The sequence below is a fragment of the Nomascus leucogenys genome, chromosome 17 (genome assembly GCF_006542625.1).
Source record: "Nomascus leucogenys isolate Asia chromosome 17, Asia_NLE_v1, whole genome shotgun sequence".
Taxonomy (NCBI): Eukaryota; Metazoa; Chordata; class Mammalia; order Primates; family Hylobatidae; genus Nomascus; species Nomascus leucogenys.
This window is the reverse complement of record NC_044397.1, coordinates 32,947,739-32,961,675: the sequence shown is the minus strand read 5'-3', so window position 1 is coordinate 32,961,675 and position 13,937 is coordinate 32,947,739. Positions and strand designations below refer to the sequence as shown.

Below are 13,937 nucleotides of genomic sequence, written 5' to 3'. Positions count from 1 at the left end.
GGGCCATGCTAGGGCAACCGTGACAGTCAAGCCACACTGAGCAAGATGGTGGAGAGTCCTTAGAGGAAGTCAAGGGAAAAACAGAACAGGAGATTAGCTGAGAGTTTTGTACATTTGAAAACTAACACTGATAGGCCTCAGCCAAGTCTAATACAGCATGGGGACAAGTTTAAGGTAGATAAACAGAAAACTAAGCAAAGGTGGCGGGACGGAAAGAAACGATTGTCCATCCCAGGAAAAGCAGCCAGGCTTTACTGAGAAAGGGAGCCATCAGCCTTAGTACAAAGTCATAATGAACACTGACTATAGTTACATCAGGAAATTGCCATCTAATTGCATAGAAAGTCCATTGGAAAGGAAGAGTGAGAGCTATAGAGACCTGAGGCCTCATCTGCAGTCGTAGGAAGCTGCAGTTACTCCCCAAAATCAAGAAATCAAGAATATTAAAAAAAGAATATTCAAAACTGTAGCAATAAATACAAGAGTGTAGTTGAAAGTGCTCTCGGGTGTAAGACCAGGGCTATGGAAAGATCAAGGCATGGGTTGTTTTTCATTGTTATCACTGTTTGATTAAAAACAAGAGTCCTCTCTCTCCTCCTGATTCATTTATTCTGAAGGGTATGTGTGTAAAGCACCTGCCTCTTTGAATGTTGGGTAGTTGTTGATTCTTTTTTGCATCTGGTCGCCTATATAAATGGAGTATGCATTTGGGGAAGGGGTTGATGAGACCTGAATGGTCTCTTTGGGGTGATTAATATCGTGAAGTTTATTGTTCCTAGACGGAACAAACACAATTGCCACGTGTTGTGAGTCGTGAAGTCTGAGTATCGTAGGAATGACTTATTGTCTGTACTTCAAAGTTAGGGTATTTTGAAATTTAGACCCATGTCATAAATAGTTGTTTGTCTTATACTTGTCCTAGCATTTGTCTTTATGACTTTCTACTGATACAGGAATAACACGTGTTAAAATGAAACCTGGACACTGGCTGCACCATGAAATCCATGAGAGGGAAACTGTGCCTTCTCATCCTTAGCTGTGTGCACAGGGTCTGGCCCACGGTAGTTACTCCACACACCTTTAGTGAATAAACCAATTAGTGGGAAAATGCCAGGGAGGCCGGGCACAGTGGCTCATGCCTGTAATCCCAGCATTTTGGGAGGCCAAGGTACGCAGATAACCTGAGGTCAGGAGTTCGAGACCAGCCTGGCCAACATGGTGAAACCCCTGCCTCTACTAAAAATATAAAAAATAGCCGGGTGGTGGGCTCCTGTAATCCCAGCTACTCGGGAGGCTGGGGCAGGAGAATTGCTTGAACCTGGGAGGCGGAGGTTGCAGTGAGCCGAGATCGTGCCACTGTATTCCAGCCTGGGTGACAGAGTGAGACTCTGTCTCAAAAAAGAAAGAAAAATGCCAGAGACACCCAGAAAGAAGAAGTTTCCAGGCAAGCCTGTGTCCTGGGGCCATCAGCAACATGCCACCAACGCCCCCTTCCATGTCCCTCCCCGCCCACACCCCTATAATTAGGCAGAGTAAAAACAAAATCTCCTGGAAATTTCTATTCGGTGGATAGAAATTCGTTGAAATCTATTCAAAACATTGCCTTTGTAATTAAGTACAGGTAGCTGATCCTGCACAGGCGTTCCTTAACACTAGAATGAGAACCATTAGCAATCCACTCAAACCCAAGAGGATGCCAGGCCGACAGTCCCTGCAGGGTATGGTAGAGACATGAATGCCTGCTGTCTGTTCTGCTTATAGCAGATTCCAGGCAGCCTCTTGGGCAACTGAGAACTACCAGGGTTACGGGCACCTTGCCACCTGTGAGCCCTGTTCCATCAGGTAAGGGAATAGGTGTGCTTCATTATTTTTACATCAACATTCATTGCTTTGTAGACTGTGCTGTTAGGCGTCCATAGCTATCCTGGGCCACACAGTGACAAAATCTGAAGATGACTCGGTTTATTGTTTACTTTATTAATTTGTGTGTTTTGTTTGTTTGGCAGAATGTTATGGAACAGTTCAATCCTGGGCTGCGAAATTTAATAAACCTGGGGAAAAATTATGAGAAAGCTGTAAATGGTAAGTCTGTTTTTCTGAATTGATTATATGTAAAGCCACTCAGTAAATATTTAATTATTTTTAAATGCTTAGTATTGAATTTTTAAATACCTTTAAGTGGTTAAAAATTGTTCACAATTTAATCTACAGAACTTTGCAATGAGAGTACACAATGATATTAGCGTATTTGAAACAAGTCAATAGAATGAAAGCGAGGCTACTCTAAGTGATGTCTTTTAACTATAAAACCGTGCTTTCTACTTTTAAAACCAAATTCTCAGTAAACTAACAAATATAAAACGTGTACATAAGACATTTATAAGTTAGGGTCCTACAGCACAGAAATTATTCTCCTTTTATGTATATAAAAGAATTTCTTGTCTTTAGATGTATCACTTTTTTCATCTTTTTTTTCCCGATGTGTCACTTTTGATATTTATAAGTTAGGGTCCTACAGCACAGAAATTATTCTCCTTTTATGTATATAAAAGAATTTCTTGTCTTTAGATGTATCACTTTTTTCATCTTTTTTTTCCCGATGTGTCACTTTTGATAGTTACATGAGAAACAGTATTTTTAACTTGAATTAGCTGAGCGTGGTGGTGCGTGCCTGTAGTCCCAGCTACTCAGGAGTGTGTGGCGGGATGATCGCTTGAGCCTGGGAGGTTGAGGCTACAGTGAGCTGTGATCATGCCACTGCACCCCAGCCTGAGCAACAGAGTAAGGGCCTGTCTCAAAAAAGAAAAATAGAAATTTTTTTTAGCCTGAATGGAGAAATATCTAAATTAAACAGTTGGACTTAGGTTCTCATTTCAAAATATATGCTTCATTTAAAATGAACTTGAGTATTGTTATTGGCCTGTCTTTGTGATTAAAATGCATCAGTGATCACCTTAAAAACTTAAAAATGCTGGTAATCACCAAATTCTAACATGGTCAAGACAGTTCTTCCCCAAAATGTAGCAAGTATCACCCCAAAACACTGAGACCCCAGTTTCACCCTCTCCCACGGTTCTACTTATGTCACCAAGTAACATAAGTAGAAATGTAGTTTCTGACAGATTTGAAGGCAGCTTCAGATCAAGTTTTACATCTTCTTCTTATCTCTTCTTTCTTTCTTTTTTTTTTTTCTTTTCAGACAGAGTCTTGCTCTGTCGCCCAGGCTGGAGTGCAGTGGAACAATCTTGGCTCACTGCAACCTCTGCCTCCTGGGCTCAAGCGATTCTTCTGCCTCAGCCTCCCAAGTAGCTGGGATTATAGGTGTGCACCATCATGCCCAGCTAATTTTTGTATTTTTAGTAGAGATGGGGTTTCACCATGTTGGCCAGGCTGGTCTCCTGACCTCAGGTAATCCACCCCCCTCAGCCTCCCAAAGTGCTAGGATTATAAACTTGAGCCACCACACCCAGCCTCTTATCTTTTTTGCCATACTGGTTGCTCCCTGTTGATATTTTGAAAATAAACCTGTGGCCTCACTCTCCCTCGGCATGAACCTGCCCCAGGAAAGGGCGTGAGCTGGCTAGACTGTGGACTCTGGGTGAGGAGGAGCACCATTGTGTGTAGTCGCTGGAAAAGTATACTGCTCATTTACTCTCTTCTGCCTTGCTGTGCTTTCGGGGATTTCAGCAGCAGGAAGTGCAGCAGGTCTGGGATTTCGCTCCCTTGCCCTCCAGCGGTCCCTGTGACTTCTGCAGGTGCCCCCATCCTCCAGAGAGCCAGAGCTGTGCACTGCTGACTCTCCCTCGAAGATTGCTTACTCACAAGGCCACAAAGTCATTGCTTTAGATGTCCTTGTGAAGGAAATCACTGTGACCTGCATTTTCTTTCTAGCATGAGCTGCCTCTTTTTCTTTCCTTCCTTCCTTCCTTCCTTCCTTCCTTCCTTCCTTCCTTCCTTCTTTCTTTCTTTCTTTCTTTCTTTCTCTTTCTTTCTCTCTCTCTCTCTCTCTCTCTCTTTCTTTCTTTCTTTCTTTCTTTCTTTCTTTCTTTCTTTCTAGCATGAGCTGCAGAGTTTTACAAGGTGAGCCAGTGAGCTGCCTACAGCTTAGCTTCCAGCTCACAAGGCTTCTCCCCAGAGGGCTCTTGCCACTTTAGCACCTCCTGGGGAGTAAATACTTCAGAAAGTATTTCCAGAATTTCTGCAGGCCATCTGGTTGTGCCTCTGCTGAAGCCATTGAGAAATGTAGGTAAATGTGTAAAGTCCTTGGTGAGAATTTGGAAACAGTTGAGGCTGCCAAGTGTGCAGTCCACAGTTATGTTAGAACACAAGGCAGGCTGGGCGTGGTGGCTCGTGCTGTAATTCCAGCACTTTGGGAGTCTGAGGCAGGAGGATAGCTTTAGCCCAGGAATTCAAGACCCCGTCACTACAAAAAAAATTTAAAAATTAGCTCAGGCCAGGTGCGGTGGCTCACACCTGTAATCTCAGCAATTTGGGAGGCCGAGGTGGACAGATCACCTGAGGTCAGAAGTTCAAAACCAGCCTGGCCAAAATGGTAAATCCCTGTCTCTACTAAAAATACAGAATTTAGCCGGGCGTGGTGGCATGTGCCTGTGATCCCAACTACGTGAGAGGCTGAGGCAGGAGAATCACTTGAACCTGGGAGGCAGAGGTTGCAATGAGCCAAGATCATGCTACTGCACTCCAGCCTGGGCAACAGAGTGAGACTCAGCCTCAAAAAAAAAAAAAAAAAAAATTAGCTGGGCATGGTGGCATGCGCCTGTGGTCCTACCTGTCAGGAGTCTGGGGTGGGAGGATTGCTTGAGTCCAGAAGTTCGAGGCTGCAATGAGCTGTGATGGTACCACTGCACTCCAGCCTAGGAGACAGAGCAAGACCCTGTCTCAAAAAAATTAAAATTAAAAAAAAAAAAAAAAACCCAGGTCTACAGGTGAATGGCTAGGAGCATTGTACAGACCAGTGTCACAAGAATTTGAGTGGTGTGGGTTGGTATGGCCTGGAACAGGGAGGAGGCCCTGCAGGAGCTGAGCTAGCTACCAGATATTAGGTTTCAGCAGGCAGACACTACTGCGAGCATAAAAGGTAGCAAGTCGGCCGGGCGCGATGGTTCATGCCTGTAATCCCAGCACACTGGGAGGCCGAAGCAGGCAGATCACGAGGTCAAGAGATTGAGACCAGCCTGGCCAACATGGTGAAACCCCGTCTCTGCTAAAGATACAAAAATTAGCCAGGCGTGATGGCGGGTGCCTGTAATCCCAGCTACTTGGGAGGCTGAGGCAGGAGAATCGCTTGAACTTGGGAGGTGGAGGTTGCAGTGAGGGGAGATTGTGCCATTGCACTCCAGCCTAGTGACAGAGCAAGACTCTGTCTCAAAAAAAAAAAAAAAAAGCAAGTAAGCCAGGACCTGGGGTCCACACTGGCATGGGTGGCACACTGTTGGGGCGTGGGCGGGATAGGGTCAGATCACTGTGCACTTGAATGCACACGACAGAGCTCGTTATGCTGTGTCACGCTGCACACCTCGCTGCCCTCAAACTTGGTGGCTTCAGACAGCAATAGTTTCTTATTTCTCCTATAAAGGCAGGGCAGTTCTCCAGACCCTCTGGGCTCACTCCTGCACCTGCAGGCTTCTGTGGCCTGTGTGGGGCTGTGGGCTGGATGCAGCCCTGCAATGGGGTCTTTCCCCTTCAAGGAGGCCAGACTCTGTCCTCACTCAGTAGCAGTGGTGTCCTAAGAGTATAAGCCCCAGTGCCCAACACCTCTCAAGCCCCTGCGGGGAGTCATGCTTGCTGATAACCCGTGGGTCAAAGCAGGTCCCATGGCCACGCCACCTGGTAGGGGACCACATAACGCTGGGAATTCTGGGAGGAGTGATTCCTGGAAGGCCGTTACTATAAAAATCTACCACGGGCTCTGGGGTGTGTGACCTTACCTCATGGGCAGTGGGAGGACACCAAAGGCTTTGAGCAGAATGTTCACCCAATGAAACCATATTTTAAGGAAAAATTATCAGGTAGAAGTACATAGATTGGTCTAGACTGATGAAGTAGTTAGCCAACCACTAAAATAGAACTACGCTAGGTATGGTGGCTCATGCCTGTAATGCCAGCACTTTGGGAGGCTGAGGTGGGAGGATTGCTTGAGCCCAGGAGTTCAGCCTGGGCAACATAGTGAGACCCTATTTCTAGAAAAAATAAAAAATTAGCTAGGTGTGGTGGCATGCACCTGTAGTCGCAGTTACTCAGGAGGCTGAGGTGGGAGGATGGCTTGAGTCCAGGAGGTGGAGGCTGCAGTGAGCTATGATCACACCACTGCACTCCAGTGTGGGCAACAGAGTGAGACCCTCTTAAGAAAAAAAAAAAAAAATGCTTCTTTCCTTAAAACAATAAGTAGTAGAAAATATCTTAATGTGCTCACAAAAGGGAGGCAAAATTATGAAAGTATTATTTATCTCTTCTGGCTAAATTTTATAATTTTCAAGTTAATTTAACTTTATCATCACAGCAAAGATATTTTACAAGACCGAGAAGGTTACATGGCTTTCAATGTAAGTCAACAATTAATGCAAAATTGTGATTTCATGTGTGGATGCAAACCAAACATTTTGCTTAAATATTGTGTAATCCTGCATGCCATTCCCGCACTAATTTGCTTTTCAGATGATCAGTACTTTACAACTTAAAATCTTCATACTAAGATGTTCCATCTTACAACTTGACAGTTTCCTGGCTACACACCTTGTTTTTAGGTGGAGTCACTTCTTTCTTAGTTCTAGCCGAGACCAAAGAATCAGCAAGCACCATAATTTAGAGCTGAGGAAGTGAAGTGCCCAGCCAGAGCTGTGTGCCTTCCCACTGACTCAACATTGACCTTGGGTATGTCCCAGAATATCTCCACTCCGCTGCCCTTAGTGCAATGGGCTGATGACATTACAGACCATGTCTCAACATTGTTGGATAGATTAAGTATATATATAAATGCTAATTGCTATTGTTCTTTTTACATTTACCCTTTAAAGTTATTCTGAGTCTTAGTACAGTAGAGTATTGTATTTCCTAAAGTTGGATACGTATATAGTAAAAACTATAACTTTTATATATATAAAAAATATAGATAGATAGATAGATAGATAGATAGATAGATAGATAGATAGATAGATAGATAGATTTTGAGACTGAGTCTCACTCTGTTGCCAGGCTGGAGTGCAGTGGCGCAATCTCAGCTCACTGTAACCTCTGCCTCCCGAGTTCAAGCGATTCTCCTGCCTCAGACTCCCAAGTAGCTGGGATAACAGGCACGCGCCACCACACCCGGCTAATTTTTGGATTTTTAGTGGAGATGGGGTTTCACCATGTTGGCCAGAATGGTCTTAATCTCTTGACCTCGTGATCCTCCCGCCTCAGCCTTGCAGAATGCTAGGAGTACAGGTGTAAGCCACTGCACCCAGCCCCTTCAATTTTTTTTTTTGTTTTAATTAGCCAGGAATGGTGGCACGTGCCTGTAGTCCCAGCTACTCGGGAGGCTGAGGCAGAAGGATCCTTTGAGCCCAGGAGGTCAAGGCTGCGGTGAGCCATGATCATGCCACTGCACTCCAGCCTGGGTGAAAGAACAAGACTCTGCCTCTAAAAAAATAAAATAAAATCCACCTTGTTAAAACAATTGCCCATTATACAATGGGGCATTGCAGCTGGTGTAGCCTCTGGGATTCCCAAGGGCTCTTTTAGCCCCAAAACTGTGTGGTCTCCAAAGCTCCAGGAGAAACTGATTTCTATGTTTAAGATAATTAGAACCCACCTCGTAGCAATAAAAGTTTTCCTGTCTTTGCCAAAAAAAGAAAAAAAAAGTAGAGCATTCAGTTATTTTGTCAGACAATTGTGTTGCTTTTTTGGAATGATAATATATTTCAAATTTCATATATTCTCTCCTGGCAAGAAATAGGTTGGTTGGTTGTGGCTGAAAATGTCTTTTTCAATAGAACAGTTAAGCACTGCCATCAAAGGACCAGGCTCCTAGGCCACCTCACACAACTCCTAACTAAGAATGCTGCAGACCTGGAGTGCTGGAGAAGAACTAGCTCAGAAAAGATTTCTGGCTGGAGAGGATGTGTTTCTTTTTTTATTTTTATTTTTGAGACAATATCTGGCTCTGTCACCTAGACTAGAATGCAGTGTCATGATCTCGGCTCACTTGCAACCTCCGCCTCCTGGGCTTAAGTGATCCTCTCACCTCAGCCTCCCAAGTAGCTGGGACTGCAGGCACACTCCACCATGCCTGGCTAATTTATGTATTTTTTTTGTAGAGGCGGGGTTTTACCATGTTGCCCAGTCTGGTCTCAAACTCCTCCCACCTCAGCCTCCCAAAGTGCTGGGATTACAGGTGTGAGCCACCGTGCCCAGCCAAAGCCCTAGTTCAACGTTAGGAACACATCCACTCTGAAACTGGCATCAGGAGCAAGCTGAGCCTTCTCTGGACTTTCAGCACCTGCTGCTGAAGGTTCTCCGGGGCTGGTCAGAGATAAGGATCTCATGGGGCTGTCCCTTGGCTGGGGGGCCTCCACCCAGGCACCGCTCTCAACACAGGTCTTACCTCCTGAGAGCCACACCTGCCACAGCCCAAACCTTCCTGCAGCCAGAAGGGACCAAGGGGTGTTTGGAAGAAAACTTGTGTCGCTTCCTCCTTTCCTTGTCTAAGTGACGATTTTGTGTGTCACCTTTCGTGTCTAGCTATGATCCTGGCAGGAAAAGCCTACTACGATGGAGTGGCCAAGATCGGTGAGATTGCCACCGGGTCCCCCGTGTCGACCGAACTGGGTGAGCGATCTGTCCCTTTATACATAAACCCCACTTGTCATCCTGTGAACCCCAAGAGAAAGGCGTGGGATGGCCCAGCCCAGAACAGAGGAGAGATCTGGGCCAGGATGCTGTGGTTCTACTTCATCGCGGTCTGTGGAAATTGATGCTTAGTCAGAGGGTGGGCTGGGGCTGGTGCCGGAGGGCGAGTGGGAGGCCTTGTTTTCTGGCCAGCCTCCCTGCTCTCCTAGGAACTTGAGCTTTTGCCCTGGGTGCCTGGGCTCTCACCCTTCCCCCTGGGAGTTTGACCTACATTCCTGATGGGCGAGCCGGGCCTCCTGGGGCCTTGGGCTGCCGCCAGAGTGTTTCCTGTGACTCACCTAGTAGAAAATCCGACTCCTTTACATTGCTCTCTTGGCCCTTGCCTCTTGCCTGGTTGCTTTCAGCTGTGATTTTTCCGGTTCTGCTGGTATGAATCGCTCTCCTGTGCAGGCAGAGAGGGCGGTTACACCCTGGGCAGTGCCCGCTGCCGAGGGGATCTGGGCTTCTGTTTACAGAACACTTCACTGTCGGGGGGTAGGGAAAGGTGGGCTTTTAAAACAGCCTCACACAGCACTCTCATTTTAAAAACTTGTTGAATATGTTTTATTGTACAAAGCGTAAAATTTCTGGCTTAACCGGAGGAAAATCATGGTAAAGTGTGTGTGTGTTTAAAGAAAAGTGCATCCATGTCCAGTTAAGAAGTAGGAAGGGGAAGCAGAGTAGTGGGGGCATCACCAAGGGAAGGTGCAGGCAAGTCACATCGTTTCTTGATGGGGTTGGCCTGAGGGTTTTTAGGATTGTTTGGGAAGCTCTTAACTGACCCATAAAAGACAGGGACAAATGAGAGGCCTGACAGTGGAGTTGGGGAGCTGGGCTGTTGGGTGCAGAGGCGATCTGGGTCCTCACAGTCTTTGTATAAAGCCATAGGCACACGGTAGACCATATGCTGAAAGTGATGCCCTGTTAGTGAATAAGTCAGTACTGCGAGAAAGTGATCTATATATTTTTTAATTTTTTTTTTTTTTATTATTATTGAGACAGAGTCTTGCTCTGTCACCCAGGCTGGAGTGCCGTGGCACGATTTTGGCTCACTGTAACCTCTGCTGCCCAGGTTCAAGCGATTCTCCTGCCTCAGCCTCCTAAGTAGCTGAGACTACAGATGCCCGCCACCACGTCTGGCTAATTTTTTTGTATTTTTAGTAGAGACGGGGTTTCACCATGTTGGCCAGGCTGGTCTTGAACTCTTGACCTCAGGTGATCCACCTGCCTCAGCCTACCAAAGTACTGAGATTACAGGTGTGAGCCACCGTGCCCAGCCTATATATATATATATAAATAGGCTACAATATTATTTATATATAAATACATTTATGTAAATATATATAAATACATTTATGTAAATATATATAAATACATTTATGTAAATATATAAATACATTTATGTAAATATATATAAATACATTTATGTAAATATATATAAATACATTTATGTAAATATATATAAATACATTTATGTAAATATATATAAATACATTTATGTAAATATATATAAATACATTTATGTAAATATATATAAATACATTTATGTAAATATATATAAATACATTTATGTAAATATATATAAATACATTTATGTAAATATATATAAATACATTTATGTAAATATATAAATACATTTATGTAAATATATATAAATACATTTATATAAATATATAAATATGAATATAAAATTATATATATATTTATATATATTTTAGGGGTCTCTCTGTGGTGGCCAGGTTGGTCTTGAACTCTTGGCCTCTAGGATTCCCCCTGCCTTGGCCTCTCAAAGTGCTAGGATGACCGACCTCACCCAGCCTAGTACTGCTATATTTAATAGACTCAGTTACATGCAGAAGTTTTCCAAAATCCTGCTTGTGCCCTGGTTGATGCCATAATCCTGCATGTGTCAGCGAGGACTGAACTGTAGTAACTCTGTTCTAAGCACGATGAATTTAATATAGAGGCTGCCGGATGTAGACAGAAGCAGACAGCAAAACCTAGGATATTTGGGGGAGTCGTTGAGATGATTATAGGGTTCCAAAAATAGCATGAATAAAAAGAAATATCCTATTGGTGTCATGCATCAGAAAGAAAACATGTATGACCCTTACATTAAAACATATGGTGCTCTGACTCACCACACCCAGTTTGCCTTTTTAATGTTTTATGGGTCCGGCCACTGTTTAAATAAGACTTCTGCTCCACACCTTACTTGAGTCAGCCGTGAGTTCCTAATGTTGAAACAGCTATTTCCACAGCAACGATGTTGGTATAAACAACACAGGCTTAGAACTTTCATTTCAGTGAGGAAAATATTTTGTGATGGTGAAATTTCTTTCATGTGCATGCATATATAGGGTATTTTTTGTTTGTTTTTGTTTGTTTTTCTGAGACGGAGCCTCACTCCGTCACCCAGGCTGGAGTGCAGTGGCGTGATCTTGGCTCCCTGCAGCCTCTGCCTCCAGGGTTCAAGCAATTCTCGTGCCTCAGTCTTCTGAGCAACTGGGATTACAGGTGCCCACCACCATACCTGGCTAATTTTCATATTTTTAGTAGACACATGGTTTCACCATCTTGGCCAGGCTGGTCTCGAACTCCTGACCTCAGGTGACCCACCCACCTCCGCCTCTCAAAATGCTAGGATTACAGGTGTGTGCCACCGTGCCCGGCCACTTGCGCATATGTATTTTATTCAGAGTGAACAGAAATAACTTTCTGGTTTATTTAGTTTCAAGCTTCAAGCTGTCCTTTTGCTTAATACTTGCTATCTCATGTAGTTACTGGTTTTTCTTCTCGTTTCTAACAATTTCATGGTACAATGCTATCTCAGGAGGAGCTACTTCCTTGACTGGCTCCATTTTTCTTTTATTGATACAGTTCAGACTAAAAAGGCACCCCATATCTGTTTAAATTCCCTGTATGGAAGAGTCGTGGACAATTCATAGAAAAAAAAAAAAGACCAAAGATAGATTGTATTTTTCTCATCTTCCAAGAAGATTTTATTGTCTAGTTACTCCTTTTTGGTATTTGGTATTCACAACTTCATCATGAAACTTTATAACTCTCACATGAGAAAACTCAAAGGGGTGTTATCACATACGTGAAAATCATGACTCATTTCAAAATGTTCATTCTGTGTGCCTCGATGGTCGGCCTCTGTGACAGCGGTACCATTTCTGATGTCTCGCAGTGGATACTTACACTTAGTTCCCTCCTGGCATCGGCTCACTCATTGTTGTGTGAATAATGTAGGATGCTTTTGCCCAAAAGTATAAAATAAAATAAAATACCCAATGAACAGTGAGTTAAGCGATCAGCATCTTTATTATTCCACATGAGGAGCAGCAGGTTGTCAGTTAATCATCACTAGGGACCCAGGTTCCTTCTCTCTGTCTTCTCATCCTCATACTCATTTCCTCATGGTGCCAGGATGGCTGCCACTGCCTCTCCAACCATCACATCCTCTTTCTCCCCATTGTCTCCAAAGGCAGGAAGGGGAATTTCTTCTCAGGTGTGCTGACAACCTTTGCCCCAGAGCTCCAGCACACAGCCCCTTATACCCCATGGCCCAATATAGATCACACTCCCAGGACCCAGCTGGTAGCAAGGCTCCCCAGGCATGAGCCAAGGAACACCAGGGCAGAGAGGGTGTGGCTGTTAGGAGATGGCCTGGTGACAGCCCCCACGTTGGCATCTCTGATATTAGAGGTCTGTTTTCAACAACTTTCAGTGAAAGGGCAGGACTGATAGAAATGTTAGCGGTGCTCTGGGTGTACATGGTGCTTCTGCGTTTTGTGTGTGTCTGAGTGGAGCAATGTTTTTCTCCCTCGTGGGCTGGTGTGTGGTTTTACCAGCATGCGTATACTTCAGACTTCATAATTGCGGCCAGGCACAGTGGCTCAGGCCTGTAATCCCAGCACTTTGGAAGGCCAAGGCGGGCGGATCACCCGAGGTCAGGAGTTCGAGCCTAGCCTGGCCAACATGATGAAACCCTGTCTGTACTAAAAATACCAAAAAATTAGCCAGGCATGGTAGCGCATGCCTGTAATTCCAGCTACTTGAGAGGCTGATACAGGAGAATCACTTGAACCCGGGAGGCAGAGGTTGCAGTGAGCCAAGATTGCACCACTACAGTCCAGCCTGGGCAACAGAGTGAGACTCCATCTCAAAAAACCAACAAACAAACAAACAAAAACTTCATAATTGCTGTTTTTCCAGGGCCCTCCCACTTTTTTCCCCAGAAGACCACAGCCATCCTTTCCAGTCTGTTTCTATTTGGGAAGGGGGGGATCTAAGCACAGAGGAAGAAATAGGGGCCTTGGGGTAGGGGGCCTTAGGGTAGCTGTAGGTTTTTTCTGCTGGTTTTGTGGTTTGTTTTTTTGTTTTTGTTGTTGTTTTTGTTTGTTTGTTTTTTGAGATGAAGTCTCACTGTGTCGCCCAGGCTGGAGTGCAGTGGCACAATCTTGACTCACTGCAACCTCTGCCTCCCAGGTTCAAGCAATTCTCCTGCCTCAGCCTCCTGAGTAGCTGGGACTACAGGTGCGTACCACCACGCCCAGCTAATTTTTGTATTTTTAGTAGAGATGGGATTGTTTCACCATGTTTGTCAGGCTGCTCTCAATCTCTTGACCTCGTGATCTGCCCACCTCAGCCTCCCAAAGTGCTGGGATTACAGGTGCAAGCCACTGCGCCCAGCCTTCCGCTGTATTTTTTTTTTTTTTTTTTAAGCCTTTGGGTATCTTGTAACCATGGACTCTGGTGCATTTCCCCTGCCTCTGCCTCTCTCCTTTCTTTTTCCTCTTCTCATCTTTCTCACTGCCAAGGTACCTGAATGGTCTGGTCAGCAGCCACTGACTCATGGTTGAAAACAGGGGGAATAGAGAAAATTAAAAACCATCACCCATGATGTGACCACTCGAAGGCAGACACTTTATCATCCTTGTCTTTCTTTCTAGCCTTTTTTCCAGTGAGTATGTTCTATTTTTTTTTTTTTTTTTTTTTTTTTTTTTTCCTTTTTGAGGCAGGGTCTTACTTTGAAACCTGGGCTG

At 44.6% G+C, this 13,937-nt stretch overlaps 1 protein-coding gene across 1 annotated transcript in view; it reads left to right on the top strand.

The window, feature by feature from the left end:
- BAIAP2L1 (BAR/IMD domain containing adaptor protein 2 like 1) overlaps window positions 1-13,937 on the top strand; it is a 107,097-nt gene that overhangs the window by 36,051 nt on the left and 57,109 nt on the right. Inside the window, exons 2-3 of the mRNA XM_003278053.3 lie at window positions 2,007-2,082; window positions 8,740-8,826. Coding sequence (XP_003278101.1) covers window positions 2,007-2,082; window positions 8,740-8,826 — 163 coding nt within the window. The remainder of the gene's footprint in view (window positions 1-2,006; window positions 2,083-8,739; window positions 8,827-13,937) is intronic.